Source organism: Chrysochloris asiatica, unplaced genomic scaffold (assembly GCF_000296735.1).
Source record: "Chrysochloris asiatica unplaced genomic scaffold, ChrAsi1.0 scaffold00125, whole genome shotgun sequence".
Classification (NCBI taxonomy): Eukaryota; Metazoa; Chordata; class Mammalia; order Afrosoricida; family Chrysochloridae; genus Chrysochloris; species Chrysochloris asiatica.
Window position 1 is genome coordinate 2,507,321 of NW_006408643.1, and position 16,784 is coordinate 2,524,104.

Below are 16,784 nucleotides of genomic sequence, written 5' to 3' on the forward strand. Positions count from 1 at the left end.
TCAGGAGGTGCTGGGGCGTGGGTTCTTCATTGGGGACCCCCGTGCGCGGGACGGGGGTGCTGGGGTCCAGAGGAGCTATCCCGGGGTGTATACGGGGGACCCCAAAACCCTTCGTTGTTCTGGTGGGCGGGTCTTGCCATGCCCCCCCATTCCAGTTAGGATTCTGCTATCCCCCCACCCTGGCTGCATTTCTGCATCCTTCCCCCTAAGAAGGGATTTGCGATGAAAACTGGAAAGTTGCCCCTGTTGGGTCGGGGAAGTGGCGGGGACCCTGTTGCTTCCCGAGGGGCGCTGGGACTTTGACAGAAGAGGGAGGGCCCCCAGGCCCGTGTTTGCAGGCGGGGTGACAACATCGGGGTGTCGTGTGCAGGGCACCGGGTCTCTGCCTGTCCTGGGGGGCTCCCCTTTTAGGAAGCAGCCCGGCTGGCGCCCTGGGGATGGGAGGCCCCGTTAGGTCAATGCCTTCGGTCCCGCCGGTGTGGTCGGGCGGGCGTGGGACAGTGCTCTGACCTGGTCACCTGACTTGGTAGCCCAGGGTTGTCCAGATACAGGGGTAGCTTGACGGGGGGTGAGGTGGGAGGTGCTGTCTGCTGGGGGAAGCAAGTCAGATCTGGGCCTCCCCCCAACCTGGGCTCTAGGTAAGCTTGAAATGCCTGGTAGACGGACGTAGGCACGTCTGTTGGGTTTCTGGGAAATGTGTCAAACCCTCTAAGACACTAGGGTCTCAGCTTGTTTGGAGGACTGAAAGGTAATGTACTTTCAAGAAGGGGCTTCTGTTTGAGTCCACACGAGGGTGGTGGATGCTGGTGGTGCTGTGGTTAATTGCTCGACTGTAAACCAAAAAGTTGTCAGTTCAAACCCACCAGCTGATGTGCGCAGCAGAAAGGTGTGGCATTCAGCTTCCGTGAAGACCACAGCCTGGGAAAATCCTCTGGTTAGGAGGCGGAACCAACTCCACAGCCAAGGATTTGGATTTTTAATCAAAGACTTCCCCTAAGGCCAAAAAGATTTTACGGGAGAGATTGGAACACTGTACTTATAGCAGCCCAAATGAATGGAGGTCAGATCACAACTTTCAGACCGCACTGGGGTGGCTTGGTGAATGTACAAGCCTCCCCACCTGTTAGCACCTGCTCCTCCCAGCCCTGAACCAGTGTGGTGCAGAGCCTGGCCACAGCAGAAACTAGTGTGAAAAGAGAGGGAATTTTGAAATACTGGGAATGTCCCTTAAGCCTGAGGCCGGTGTCTAACCCAGTGGGCTCTTGCCCTGCTCTTGGGCAGGTTGAGGATGAACGGTGGACAGATGTTGGTGATGTTTTGAGCAGTGTCCTCGCTCCAGGTTGTGTTTTTTAGTAACTAAGTTGCGCTTCCTAATTTACTTGTAGATTGCTGCCAAGATTGGAGGCGACGCTGCTACAACCGTGAACAACAGCACTCCCGATTTTGGTTTTGGGGGCCAGAAGCGACAGTTGGAGGATGGAGGTAGCTCACTGCGCACCACTGTCATCGTTTGGGAAGAGGATCATGGGGTGTAGCCTGAGGTCTTTGTGAGGGTGGGTGGGAGGTCCACTGGTTTTGGGTCATTTCACACTCAGCAATGCCCAGTTTGTTCAGCCTTTCTGTTCGGGTCTGCCGTCCTGAGGTGTCAAGTAGCCGAGAGGTGTGCGTTCTAGAGATTTTTCTGTTATCGACTCTGCCTCCTTCCCATAGACCCCTTCTGACCCAGGCAGGTTTGCTAGGCAGCTGCCATTGGTCATTGGTTATACAGAGCTTTTTGACCTTGGGGCTAGTGGGAGGATGGGGGGTGTCTGGTCCTCCTGGGCTTGGTCTCTTCTAGTGACCTGTCTGAACTCTGATACTGGGCTGGGGTATGGGTGGCCCAGGACATGTGGCGTTAACATTAGATTTGAGGCAGCCAGGGTTTGGTGGGTACTGCATGACCCTCTCTCTCTTAAACAGACCAACCCGAGAGCAAGAAGTTGGCTGCCCAGGGAGACTGTAAGTCCACAGAACCCAAGAGGGTGCTAGGGGTTGGGAGCAGGAGTAGACCATAGCTCTCCTTGTTGGAGACCCTGGGGTCCGTGAGCTGGAGGGAGCCACCCCCACCCCACCCCATCCCTGGAGCTGAGGCAGAAGTGTCCTGTACACATGCTTCTCTGGGGCGGGAGCTCAGGTGCTCACGGGCAGGGCTGCAGCGGGTCTCCCCATTCCCTGAGCAGCACTAGCCAACCTGGCCTTTGGGACTTCTCTTCACAGCTATCAGCTCTCAGCTAGGACCCATCCACCCTCCCCCGAGGTAAGTTGCGGGTGCTGTCTGCCTGGGCTACTACTCAGGCACTTGGCTGCCTGCACCCCCTCCTGTACTCTGGAGGGGCTCGAAGCCCTCAGCTACCCTGAGGGTAGAGACAAAATGGGACACAGATGCCTGTCTCCCTAGAAAGGGCCAGGCAGCGGTTTTGACTGTTGTCTGTCTTTTGCAAGTGCTCCTTCCTGCAGGTCCGTTGAGCTGTGAGTCCAGGTAGGCTTAGGTGAATCTAGTGCTGCCCTCCGCAAGCGAGTCTCCTTCATTGCACTTTTTAACAAGCCAAAAGTTTCATAGGACGTGATAGTACGGACACACTGTGAGAGTACGAGTCCTAGTGTGTGTGGCACTGGACACAGGGTCAGCAGTTCACACCCATCAGTTGCTCCTCAGAAACCCTATACAGGGTCGCTGTGAGTTGAAACCGACTCAATGACATTTCGCAACAGCAGAGGAGTGATGTGAGTGGTGTAAAGCCAGCGTTTTTATGATTGGAGTCGGCAGACAAGTTACTCTGACTGGTTATTAAAGCCTTGCTGAGTTTGTTCTTGGTCTGAGTCAGTGAAACAGCACTGGTCCTTGGGCCACAGTGCCCAGTCCCACCCTCTCAGGGTAGATGGGGAAAGCGAGGCCCCCAGAGGTAGGCATGGTGGGCTGCCGCGGATAGGAGAGCCTGTGTTGAGACCTTGTGGTAAGTTAGTTTTCATGTTGTCGGAAGCGGTATCTGAAGCCAGACATCTGGAGGGTGGTCCTCGCCGGGATTGGTTCTAGGACTCAGGAGCCAGGGCTTTCTGTCCAGGAGGTCCCCCCTTGGGACTGACTGACACGTCTCTCCACAGGACTTCGATGACAGAAGAGTACAGGGTCCCAGATGGCATGGTGGGACTGAGTAAGTGTGGCAGCTGTCAGTCCCCATCACCTTGGGAGAGGGACACCATTATCCCCGCTTCCAGGGAGAACTTTACTGCTCGCTTTTGCCTGTTCTCTGTGGATGTGGGACAGGGGCCCCTTCTTAGAGTCTCCTGCTCTGGGTTCCTTCCATCAGCCTACCTTCTTCCTTTTCTTCCCCCCAGTCATTGGTCGAGGAGGAGAACAGATAAACAAAATCCAGCAGGATTCGGGCTGCAAAGTACAGATCTCACCAGGTATGAGGTCTGGGTTCCTGCCGGGCCGGGGGCTGAAACTGCTGCAGGCATTCCGCTTTGGTGCTGACTGCAAGTGAGCTGAGCCCTCGCTCTGCTACGAGGGGAATGTGACCATTTACATGCTGCTGGGGGAGGGGAAGGTCTAGGACCAAACATTGCACCTAAAATGAGGGATTCAGTTCAAGCTCCGCTTGGTTACGTGTCTCGTCTGAAGCAAGTTGTTCCTTCTTTGTACCCCACATTTCTGAGCTGCTTGGTACCCATGTGGCAGGGATTTCCAAGTGTTCACCCTGGTGTCTAAAGGTCCTCAACTTTGGAGGGTACTTGCCAGTGCTCATGGGGATATAGAGGGTCATGACCCAGTCAGGGTCTTTTGGCATTTACCTCTCTCACCCTGTATTCTCAATGAGTTTGTCCCCACTTCCTGGGTTGGAAGTTGTTTGGTCTTGGTCTTGCCTGGGACAAGTTCCTGGTGTTGGGAGGCAGGTGGACTTGCCAGGCTGCTCCGTAGTAGTGGGAAACCCTTCCAGGTGTCCCCTCCCCAGCGAGGTTGCTGATCCTCTCTCTTCTCCAGACAGCGGTGGTCTCCCTGAGCGCAGCGTGTCCCTCACAGGAGCCCCTGAGTCTGTCCAGTAAGTCCCCGCTGCCCCCAAAGAGGGCCTCCAAATCAGGTCATTTTGGAAATCAAGTGACTATTTTTTGGTGCCGAGGTCTCATTGCCTGCCACCTGGGTCTCCAGAGTCTGAGGTCGGGGCCACCTTGGACTGACCCTCTTCCTCATTACCTGTCACATACCCCTGGGTCCCCTGAGTCTGAGGTCTGGGCCACCTGGGACTGACCCTCTACCTCGTTACCTGTCAGACGCTCCTGGCACTCACTTCCTTGGAGCTGGGTGGACCCTGTGATCTCTTGTCCCGTGGTGGTGCCATCCCTCCCTTTGCAGGAAAGCCAAGATGATGCTGGATGACATCGTCTCACGGGGTCGCGGCGGCCCGCCAGGGCAGTTCCACGACAGTTCCAATGGAGGTCAGAATGGCACTGTGCAGGAGATCATGATCCCTGCAGGCAAGGCTGGCCTGGTCATTGGCAAGGGTGGGGAGACCATCAAACAGCTGCAGGTGAGTGCACCCCTCCTCTCGTCTGTGTCTGCCTGCCCCCGCCAACCTGCCTGTGGGAGCTGGTGCCAGGGCCCAGCCCTCACCCTTAATCTTGGTGTCAAGGAACGAGCGGGAGTGAAGATGATCTTGATCCAAGATGGCTCCCAGAACACCAATGTGGACAAACCTCTGCGCATCATCGGGGACCCCTACAAAGTGCAGGTGAGCAGGGGCTGCTGGGCAGGGCACATGGAAAGAGCCTTGCTGTCTGGATTCTGAAAGTGTGCGTCAGGCCTGTACGTTGGGGGTCAGTGGGCACGTTGGCGGTAGGGGTTATGTGGACTGTGCCCATGTTCCTGCAGCAAGCCTGCGAGATGGTGATGGACATTCTGCGGGAGCGAGACCAGGGGGGCTTCGGGGACCGGAACGAATACGGATCTCGGATCAGCGGGGGCATTGATGTGAGTGTGGGCCTCCCCCAGGGGGCAGCAGAGGGGTGGGACAGCAGTCCCTCACACCCACTCTCCCCTCAGGTACCAGTGCCCAGGCATTCGGTTGGAGTGGTCATCGGCCGAAGTGGAGAGATGATCAAGAAAATCCAGAATGACGCTGGCGTGCGGATACAGTTCAAACAAGGTGTGTCTTCAAGACTCGCCTCACCCTCTCCCAGCCCAGTGTCTGCTGTCCTTCCCATCCCCTGCCACCCCTCAGCACAGCCGGAGGGGGGCCAGGGTCCCCTTTCTTCTTGGGACTTGTTCTCAGTTCTGGGATGTCAGAGGCAACTGCTCTCTGAGCACACCAAGGTCAGTGAGGGACAGTTCAAGGAGGTGGTCACTTGGGGTTTGTCTCTGCTCTCTGCTGCCTACAGATGATGGAACGGGTCCTGAGAAGATTGCTCACATCATGGGGCCTCCTGACAGATGTGAGCATGCAGCCCGCATCATCAATGACCTCCTCCAGAGCCTCCGGGTCAGTGACTGGACACAGCCAAGGGGCTGTCTAACTCTTCTCAGGGATGCGCCTATTTCACGGCCCCCTGTCACCCCCTTTTCTTGTCTTGCAGAGTGGTCCTCCAGGGCCTCCTGGTGGTCCAGGTATGCCCCCAGGGGGCCGAGGCCGAGGAAGAGGTCAAGGCAACTGGGGGCCCCCAGGTGGGGAGATGACCTTCTCCATCCCCACTCACAAGTGTGGGCTAGTCATTGGCCGAGGTGAGTGCCCCCGCCGCGCCCCTGCGCAGCCTCCCCCATCTCTTGCCCCCTCCCTGCACTCAACCTCTCTGGCTGCTTGCTGTAGGCGGGGAGAACGTGAAAGCCATAAACCAGCAGACAGGCGCCTTTGTGGAGATCTCGCGGCAATTGCCGCCCAACGGGGACCCCAACTTCAAGTTGTTCATCATCCGGGGCTCACCCCAGCAGATTGACCACGCCAAGCAGCTCATTGAGGAAAAGATCGAGGTGGGCTCTCCAGGGGCTTGGGGAAGGGGGACTTTGGATTTGCATTGCTGTCTTACCCTTCCCTGCTGATCTCCACCCTGTTGATTCCTCTAGGGTCCTCTCTGTCCAGTTGGACCCGGCCCGGGTGGACCTGGCCCTGCTGGCCCAATGGGGCCCTTCAACCCCGGACCTTTCAATCAGGGCCCCCCAGGCGCACCCCCTCAGTGAGTGTTCCCCTGCCTGGTGGTCAGAGCACTGGTCTGGGGGCCTGAGCCCCCCTGTGTGAGGGGGAGTCAACTCCAGCTCAGCCATCCCATGTGTGAGAGCAGAGCTGCACTCCAGAGGGTGTCCTATGGCTGGTAGTTGTCTCTCTTTTTTTGGAAGTAGATAACCAAGTCTTTCTTCCTGGTGCGTCTGGGTGAATTCTACTGAGAATGCTCACTGCTAGACCACCCAGAGGTTTTCTGAATTTGTTGACAACTATAATATCCCGTGAGCGTTGACCCCAATCACCACTCATAGATCCACACACCATGTGTTTTTTTTCATCCATCCTTGCCCCTCCCCAGTACAGCCACAACCCCAACGTGTGTGTCTCTCTTATCCTGCAGTGCCGGGGGCCCCCCTCCTCACCAGTACCCACCCCAGGGCTGGGGCAACACCTACCCCCAGTGGCAACCACCTGCCCCTCATGACCCCAGTAAGTAACGGGCCCCTGGGGAGCAGGGCTGGAGGTGCGCTCCTGGCCTCAGCTCTGTTTCTTTCCTATGTTAGATAAAGCAGCGGCCGCCGCAGCGGACCCCAATGCTGCCTGGGCTGCCTACTATTCACACTACTACCAGCAGCCCCCGGGCCCAGTGCCAGGTCCTGCACCGGCCCCCGCAGCTCCCCCAACTCAGGGCGAGCCTCCACAGCCCCCACCCACCGGCCAGTCGGACTACACCAAGGCTTGGGAAGAGTATTACAAAAAGATGGGTGCGTGTGTGTTGGGGCTCAGGGAGGACCCAGTGCCGTCCTTAAAGGGCCTCCTGACCGTAGTGGTTTCTGCCTCACTCAGGTCAGCAGCCGCAGCAGCCAGGAGCACCTCCACAGCAAGACTACACGAAGGCCTGGGAAGAGTACTACAAAAAGCAAGGTCAGCCAGTGGCCGGGTGGGCTGGTGCTGGGTGGGCTGCTGAGTCCCCCATCCCTTTCACTCATCTCTGCTTTCCCCCCACAGCTCAAGTGGCCACTGGAGGAGGTCCAGGTGCACCCCCCGGCTCCCAGCCTGATTATAGTGCTGCCTGGGCTGAATATTACAGACAGCAGGCCGCTTACTATGGCCAGACCCCTGGCCCCGGTGGCCCCCAGCCTCCTCCCACACAGCAGGGACAGCAGCAGGCAAGTGGGAACTGCCACCCTCCTCCTCCTCCTTTCTCCTTCCAGCCCCCGGCCACCGTCCATCCTGCCTTAGTGGGTAGCGCCGGCAACCCCTTCCCCTGTGGGGTGTGCCCCTGATGCCGGCCACGGGGCTGAGGTCTCCGGGAGCCCCCGCCAGCCGGGGGCATGTGCACTGGGTCCAGAGGCTCAAGGAGAGGCCTCCGCCGCCAGCCTGCTTGTTCCCGTGGGACGCCAGCAAGACACAGGGGGAGCGCCCGAAAGACACAGGCGGGACTCTGGAACTGGTGGGTAGGCGGGGGAGGGGGCAGCAGACAGCTCGGGGCTGGTCGCCAGCCCGACTGCCGACTGACTCCCTCAAACTTGGCCACCTGGGCAAAGAACAAGTTGTTTTTTCCCCTTCTCTGCATTACTTTTTTGGTTTTTGTTCCTTTGGTTCTTCAAGTTTTAAACCCGCGGTATTTTCTCCCCTGCCCCATGTCCAAGTGACTGTGTTGCAGGCGGTCCCAGCGTGGGGTCAGTGCTGGCTCGCCGTGCGGGGGGACGGGGAGGCCATCTGTCTGTCCATCCACCTGCCTGCCGCTGTGTCCCGGTCTTGTCTGTGACGTGGGCATGACGATCTTTGCCACCTTCCAACCTACCTCACAGGGGTGTTGTGGGGACACCGTGAGCTCAGAAAACATAGATGTTGTGATGCGCCGGGAGCCGCCCCCCCTCCTCTCCTGCCCCTTCCACCTCTTCCCCCTTCCACCCAGTGCTTCTCTACTCCCATCTGTCTGTCTGTCTGTCTCTCTCTCTCTCTGCGGCCCCTCCTGCTCAGCCCTGTGCTCCTTCTCCACCTAGGAGCCATCCTGACTAGTCCTTCCAGCACGACAGACTCCGCCAGCCAGTGCCCGGGCCTGGGCTTTGTCCCCACCCCTCCCCAAGTGACCAATCCCTATCTCTCCCCTCTCCGCAGGCTCAATGAATCGAATGAATGTGAACTTCTTCATCTGTGAAACTCTGTATTTTTATTCTTTTTTTTTTTTTTTCCATTTTGTTTTGTTTGAGGCTTTTTTTTTCCTTCTGTTTGTTTTATTTTGGGGGGGTGGGTCTGGCGAGAGAGCGATGGCTACCGCAGGGTGGGATGGGGGGGACAGGAGCCCTGGCTCTGAGCAGCCGGGGTTGGCGGTCTGGCTTTCGCTCTCTCGCACTTTCTGTCCCATCCCTTTCCTATCACAATCTGGGATCCTCCCTATTGAGCCCGCCATAGAAGATGGCGGGGACTAAAATCTCTGCAAAACAAAACAAACGAGAGAGAGGAAGAAAGACAAAAGCCAAAAGTAAAACAAATCCTATAAAATGATATATATATATAAATAAATCTCTATTCCCCCAGCCCTCCTGAAGCTGCCTCTTGAGAGTAACATAATTCATTTGCTCCCTAGACCACCCTTGGCCCTCTTTCTTGTTTTTAAAATAAACTTTTTTAAAAAGGAAAAAAAAAAGTCACTCTTGCTATTTCTTTTTCTTTTTAGTTAGAGTTTGGAACATTCCTTGGACCGGGTGTTGGTATTGCAGGAATAACCCATCCCTTGTCCCCTCAGCCTCTCTGCTCCTTTCTTGCTCAACCCCAACCCCACCCCCACCCCCACCCCCAGGACTGGTCTGTCGTGTTTCATCTGTTCAAGAGGAGATTGAAACTGAAAAAAAATGAAAACAAAAATTGTATGGCAGTTTTTACTTTTTATCGCTCGTTTTTAACTTCACAAATAAATGATAACAAAACCTCCCCGTGTCTGCTGGGTCTGTCCCTCCCCCCGCTCTGTTCGTAGCTCTAAAGCCTGTCTGTTGTTTCTAGATGTTGTGAGTGCCCAACACTGGTGACTGGAAAAGACAAGAACACAAGTGAAAATAGTTTTCTGCAGGTGTATTGTGCTTTCTTAACTTTTTTCTTTTCCTTTTTTTTGGTTAAATAAAAGTGCTTTTTTGTTTAAAAGCTGTGTGCTGGCTGCCATTGTATTTGTAGGGAAAGAGGACTGAGGTTTGGCCCACGAGGATGGGTTACGGTGCCCTCACGGGAAGGGGAGATAGCCCGCGGGATGGGTTCCCATGGACGCAGTCCCGTTGGGCCTCCCGTGAGGGAGCACATAGCCTGTTCAGTCAGGTGGCATCCATCCTAGTCCTGGCTGTCCCGACCTGTGGATGGCAGAGGACTGGGCCTAAACTCTATCCCAGGATGCACACTCCTCTGGGGATTGCAGGAGTTTCCACTTGAACTTGGGTCAATAACCATCCAAAGAGGTTTTTAAGTCAATCCGGCTGCGTGGGCCGAGAGGCCTGAGTGGCAGTAGTGACAGTTGTTGCCTCCAGGTGGGGCCATCAGACCTCCCAACACAGATACCTGCAAAGTTAACCAGGAAACTGCCCCTGTGGGTGGGGTTGCTAGCTGAGGGAACTAGTCCCAGGAAAGGGGCGCCTGCTTAGCAGTGTCTACAGGAGGGTTAGTCTAGGCAGGAACCTTGGGGGCTGTGCTCACCGCAATAGCTCACCTTGCTGGGCCCCTGTCCGGCTCACTGCAGGCTCTCAATGACGGAACAGCACTTAGCAAAGATGCTCTCCGGGGCCTCTTCTGCCAGGATCTAGAGGAGAGGAGCCAGTCTTGAGTCAGAGCCAGGACCATCTGGAGCAGCTGGGGACAAACAGGTCCCTGAACCCTGTTTATAGAATAAAGTGAGTGAGGGGAGAGGGTGACCACAGGCTGACCAGGAGGGGGATGAGGGTATGGCCTGCCAGTCCTCCATCTCCTTGCACCTGGACAATGCTCCACAGGTGGCTCGGGAGAGCCTGCCACATGCAGACAAATGGAAACATGATCACGGCTCCCACCATGTTTTCTTGACTGCACAAGACAGCAGGAAGAGAGTCACTTGAAGATGTGCCTGGATGGCTGCAGTTGACCTGGGCTGTGGGTGACCACTTGCCCTAATCTTCCATTTAGTTGCTGTTTTTGAAAATACTTATTTTAATCTTGCTATCTTTTGGAGCCATTCAGTTTGCTTTAGGAAGTCTGGGAGGCACCTGCAGTTTGCAGTCTGCTCCTAATTGCAAAGAGGTTCAAACCCAGCCAGTAAGTTCCTTGGAAGAAAGTCCTGGCCACTGCTTCCTTGAACTGTTATCATAGTTGTGGAGTCAACTCGGACCCAGGGGCCCCATGTGACAGAGCTGAAATACCCCACAGGGTTTTCTTGGCTGTTACCGTCACAGGAGCAAATTGCCAGGTCTTCTCTGGTTTTAGGTGGGTTCGAACCATCAAACCTTTCATTTAGCAGCTGAGCACTTAATGATTGTATATAAAACACCAATTCTGCTATATGGGGTCTTTGAGGACTTGGGGGCCAACTCCAAGGAAACTAACAACAAATGTGCTTAGATCTTCAACCTGGTCAGAGTCTGTGCCGCACAGCATGATGGGAAAAGGTACCAACCAGATGGGTGGGGTACCAACCAGAAGGAGGAAAAATGAGACTTCCAACTCAAATGGAAACCAGATTAATGGATCCATAGAGGCTGGGGGAACACTGCCTCCAACCTAATGCCCCCCGAATCATCTTGAAACCTTGAAACTATCCCATGAAGCCATCGTTAAGTGAAATAACAGCTTAGCCCCCCCCCCTTTTTTTTTTTTTGCATACATGCATATATAATGTACACAATGTATTGAGTCAGTTCAGACTCATAGTGACCCTGTATAGGGTTTCTGAGGAGCGCCTAATGAGCTTGAACCACCGACCTTGTGGTCAAGTACTTATCCTACCAGAACTGCTGGGAACTAATGCATGCAGGGATTGCATGACCATTTGGTGTGTGTTACTTGTATTACACATACATGGTAATAAAGAATAATATGAGTGTAAACTGAAGACAAACTAAAGCACATGAAGAACATTTCAGGGAGGGGCAGAGAGCCTACACTCACGGTGGGTCAAAGTAGAATGATCTCTGTGGCTTCATTTTCAGCCGAGCAATAGATAGGCAGACCTATGTTACTGTTATTAACGTCCATGTAGTCCGTTCCAACACCTACCGATCCTGTATAGGGTTTCCAAGGAGCGGCTCATGAGCTTTCGGTTCAAATCAACCTTGCAGTCCAGCGCATTAACCCGCAGCGCCACACCAAGACTCCAGGTAGGTGTATGTTTTTGTTAAGTACCATCGAGTCAGTTCCAACCCATAGCGCCTTGTATAGGGTTTCCGAGGAGCAGCTGGTGAGCTTGAACCGCCGACCTTGCGGTTCAAATTGACTTTGCAGTCCAGTGCATTAACCCATAGCACCACACCAGGACTCCAGGTAGGTGTATAGGAGGGAAGAACACCATTTGTGAGTTACACACACCATACATAGAATGGCCAACTGGAAGGCGTGAGGTGAGTGATGCTACATGGAGGGGACTGTAAACATGCATGAAACTATGATCCTGCTCTAGGTAAACCTTCACTCCATTTGCAAAGAAAAGTTAAAAAATAAATAAAGCACGGTGACGCAATGTGACCATTATATATGATGAGCTATGTGACCAATATCACCAGACTCTTCATGGAGATTTTGTGAATGAATGGATGGATGTTTGGTCATGTTGATTGCCTGCCACCCAAAAGAAAATATTGAAATAACAGAATGATGTGTGCCCGGAGGGAAAAGGCCCAGGACCAGGCCAGGCACTGCCAGGGGGCATGCAGGGCACTTACGTTTCGGAGCAGGTTCTTCTGCTGGTAGAAGGTCAGCAAGGGCTGGCACAGGGCATAATGGGTCTCCAGGCGCTGCCGGATGGTAGCCTCGCAGTCGTCAGCCCGGTGTTCCTGCAGCCCACGCCAGACCACCCTCCGCACCATTGTCGCCATGGAGCAGTCGAACAAGATGACCATGTTGGGTGCCCGGCCCACCTAGGCACCGAGGGAGGAGGCAGAGTGAGAAACCAGCAGGTATTTGGCGATTGTAAGGGCTACTAGGGAAGATCATTGGGCTTGGGCTTTGTTTAAGTTCATGTTTCTGTCTAGTGTCGTTACTTTTTTTGGGAGGGTGGTGGTGACGTTGGGTGGTGTTGAGTGGATTCTGCCTCATGTGACAGAGTAGAACTGCCCCACAGGGTTTTCTTTGCTAGGAGGGTAAGCATTCAACTGCTAACTGAAAGGTTGGTGGTTCAAGCCCACCAGTCCCCAAGACCTGGTGATTTGCTTCTTACCACCAAAGTGTGGCCCTTAGACATCCTGCCTGCCTGGAACTAAATGCACCCAAAGGCCAAACCACAGAGCACCTGGGAGATACTGTAGAACATGCAGGATCAGAAAGGCCCAAGGGTAAAGCTAGGAAGGCTGGAGAGACAGGAAAGGAGCAGTAATGGACTGGGAGACTCAGGGAGAAAGTGGGAAGATGCTGTCACATTAAGGGGATTTCAGTCCTTAACTTGAAACAGAATGGGTATGAATGGTTGGATGGAAACCCAATTCGCTTTGTAAGCTTTTTCTCAAATCACCATACCAAGTGATGGATTACAGCTCTGTGGCAGTCCTAGGCTCGCTGAGAGTTGGAATTCACTCAACAGCACACAACAACAACAACAACAACAACATTCCTGTGAACAAATGGCCACTTCCTTCTCCTGCTTTTTGGGTAGCAGGAGAGTGCTAGGCCTTGTGCCACCACCAGGAATTCCAAACAATCAGCTCATAACAACCCCCTGAGGAGCACCAGTCAGTTAGTAGATGGCCTAGCTCCTCAGCTGCTAGCGACACAATAGGACAAACACCAGGGTCCAAAGGCAAAGGACCACCAATCTGCCAATAGCCCCAGCCCACTTGTGTCAGCCCCTAGAGGCAACCATCAAACCTGTGCCTTGTGATTCCTTCTGCAGTCATTTAGTACGCCCCCCATACACCAGCAGCCCACATTCCATCCCATTCTTTACGCAGATGGTATCCACACTGATTTTGTCCTTGGCTTATTAACATCCTAGAGCAAGGAGCTCATTCTGTATTGGTACGTACCAACTTCTGTCACGTCAATTCCGTAAGCAGAGCAACACCATAGGGTTTCTGAGGTGCCCTGGTGGCACTGTAGAATAAGCACTGGACTGCTAACAGAACAGTTGGCAGTTCAAGCCCATAAGCCACTCCGAGGGAGCAAGATGAGGCTGTCTGCCCTCCATTAAAGATTCACAGCCTTGGAAACCTTACACAGGATTGCTATGAGTTCGAGACAACTCAATGGCAGTAGGTTGGGTTTTTGCATCGTTTTGTTTTAAATATTTATAAAGCAGACTGCCATGTCTTTCTTCTGCCTCTGGAGGGGCTGGTGGGTTCCAACCACTGAGTTTTGGATTAGTAGTTGAGAAACAACCACTGCACTAACCGTGGAGTTGGTTCCGACCCATAGCGACCCTGCACAGGGTTTCCGAGACTGTAAATCTTTACGGGAGCAGAAAGCCTCATCTTTCTCCCGTGGACTAGCTGGTAGTTTCAAACTGCTGACCTTGCGGTTTGCAGCCCAATTCGTAACCACTACACTACCAGAGCTCCTTATGAAAATGGCATTTAGAAGTCATGATATGGAAGATACGCCCATTGTTACTGGGAGTACCGTTGTTCCGGTCCTGTCAGCGGGAAGAGCTAGGATTGTATAAACACATATGCATTTATACACATTCATTGATCAGACCAAATATGTGTGATCTGATGGTGGTGCCGTGGGTTAAGTGCTGAGCTGCTAACTGCAAGGTTGGTGGTTCAAACCCCTTAGACACCCAGAGGGAGGCTGTCTGCTTTAGTAAAGATTTACAGCCTTGGAAACTCTATCCAGGATTGTTATGAGTCAGAAAGACTCAAACATGAGTTCAGGTTTTTGGCTTATATAATATTTTGAAAGAGCCCTAGTCAGCTAGTGGTTAAAGCGGTGGTTCCAATCTGCCAGCTGCTCCCTGGGAGAAAGATGAAGCAGAATTCTTCTGTGAGATTTACAGGCTCAGAAACCCTATGGGACAGTTCCACTCTGTCCTTAATTACGTCCACTTTCAGTTGCAATCCACTCCACAGCAAGAACACACTCAGCACTTCTCAAGCTGAGAGATAAAGAGAGAGACCCCCATCGAGACGAAGTGGCAACCACAATTGTGAGGATGGCACCGGATCGGGCAGTGTTTCAATCTGTTGTGGACAGGGCCGCTCTGGGTAGGAACCAACTTAGCGGCACCTAACAACAACAACAACAACCACAGCATGCGTTTGGTTTTGGTATCTGAAGGGGTCTTGGTGGTACAGCACTCAAGCTCTTGGTTGTTAGCAGAAAGGTCAGTGGTTCAAACCCACCCACCGCTCCTCTGGAGAAAAACACAGTTGCCATCCATCTCCATAAAGATGACCACCTTGGGAACCCTAAGGCATAGTTCTATCCTGTAGGCTGCTAAGAGACGAATGGGCTCAGTGACAATATTTATACATACACATTTCTCCCACCCCCCACAAACTTTTTGAAGCCCCTTTGTGTAGTATTCTACAGGAACCCTAGTGATGCCAATGGTTAATTGCTCAGCTGCTGGCTGAAAGACTCCCAGTTTGAACCCACCCAGCAATCTGCTCCCATAAAGATGACAGCACAGGAAATCCTGAGGAATGGTTGAACTCTGTCACATGGGGTCGCTGTTGAGTCCAAAAATAGCACCTCGACACCAGCCAACAAGAGTTAGTATTTTGTTGTGTGAATGTGGGAGCCCTTGGGTACAACAAACGCTTACCGAGCTCAGCTGAGATCCAAAAGGTTAGATTGAGTACCTCAGAAGAAAGACCTGGCAATCTACTGTCAGAAAATCAGCCTTTGAACACATATGGATGACAGTTCTATTCTGACACACAGGGGGTATGTGTAGATGGCGCAGTGGGATAATGTACTGGATCACAAGGTCAGCGGTTCAAATCCACCAGCCGCTCCTCGGAAATCCTATGCAGGGTCACTATGAGTCGGAACCTATTTGAAGGCACTTAACAACAAAGCCTAAGGAGCTCTGGTAGCGTAGCGATTACGAATCGGGCTGCGAACCTTAAGGTCAGCGGTTCGAAACTATCAGCTGCTCCGCGGGAGAAAGATGAGGCTTTCTACTCCCGTAAAGATTGACACCCTCGGAAACCCTATACAGGGTCGCTATGGGTCGGAACTGACTTGATGGCACATAACAACAACAACAACAACAACAAAGCCTACTGAACTGGTTCCTCGAGGAAGAGTATTTAGATGAAGGTCTTTTCAAGCCCCCTCCCTTGACCCCCTCTGCAAATATACTCCCTGGATGAGGAAGAGCACTCAGGATTCCCAGCTGTGTCCCCTACTGCTCTGCCCCCTGCCTCAGGACACATGCAAGATGCTCACTGCCAGTTCCTCCTCTCCTGCCCTCCAGAATCCCCCTGTAAAAAACATAATACAGCAGCTTACTAAATAACAACCACAAAATGACCACCAAGTGGGGCCATTCCAGGAAAGTTAAGGAGTTTTAGACAAATCCATTGAAAGAAGGAAACCTATCCAGTTGCACCTGAAATATATCAGCATTACTGCGATGGTTCAGGTTCTATGTCAACTTTGGACAGGATTCTCAGTGGTTTAGCAGTTGATGGTGGTGGTGGTCGTGTGCCGTGGAGTTGGTTCCGATTCATAGTGATCCTGTATATTGTTTCCGAGGCTATAAATCTTGGTTGTTGTTGTTGTAGTTAGGTGCCATTGAGTTCGTAGCGACTCATAGTGACCCTCGGCACAACAGAACGAAACACTGCCCGGTCCTGGCCCAACTTCACAATTGTTGCCACCCTTGAGCCCATTGATGCTGCCACTTTGCCAAACCATCTTGCTGGGGGTCTTCCTCTTTTGCTATGACCCTTCACCTACCAAAGATGATATCCTTCTCCAGCGACTGATCCCTCCTGACAATATGTCTGAAGTATTAGAGATGAAGTTTGGCCATCCTGGCCTCCAAGGAACATTTTGGCTGCACTTTTTCCAACATAGATCTGTTGGTTCTTTTGGCAGTCCATGGCACTTCAATATTCTCCTCCAACACCATTACTCAAAGGCATCAATTCTACGGTCTTCCTTATTCACTGTCCAGCTTTCACATGCATATGAGGTAATTGAAAATATCATGGCTTAGGTCAGGCGCACCTTAGTCCTCAAGCTGACGTCTTTGCTCTTCAACACTCTCAAAGGTCTTGTGCAGCAGATTTGCTTAATGCAAAATATGTTGTTTGATTTCTTGACTGCTGCTTCCATGAGTGTTGATAGTTGGTCCAAGAAGAATGAAGTCCTTGACAACTTCAAACTTTTCTCCATTGATAAGAATGTTGTTTATTGGTCCAGTGGTGAGGATTTTTGTTTTCTTTACATTGAGATGCAATCCATACCAAAGGCTGT

General features: G+C 52.8%; 1 protein-coding gene across 1 annotated transcript; it reads left to right on the forward strand.

Moving 5' to 3' along the window:
* The first annotated feature begins 1,288 nt into the window (after positions 1-1,288).
* On the forward strand, positions 1,289-7,474 carry KHSRP (KH-type splicing regulatory protein). Its single transcript, XM_006869016.1, has 19 exons — positions 1,289-1,309; positions 1,386-1,482; positions 1,960-1,998; positions 2,257-2,296; positions 3,142-3,191; positions 3,376-3,447; positions 4,022-4,079; positions 4,391-4,565; positions 4,668-4,766; positions 4,907-5,005; positions 5,078-5,180; positions 5,413-5,513; positions 5,608-5,752; positions 5,838-5,998; positions 6,092-6,201; positions 6,589-6,677; positions 6,752-6,952; positions 7,035-7,112; positions 7,197-7,474. The coding sequence occupies exons 1-19, from the start codon at positions 1,289-1,291 to the stop codon at positions 7,472-7,474; spliced, it is 2,016 nt and encodes a 671-aa protein (XP_006869078.1).
* The last annotated feature ends 9,310 nt before the right edge of the window (positions 7,475-16,784 follow it).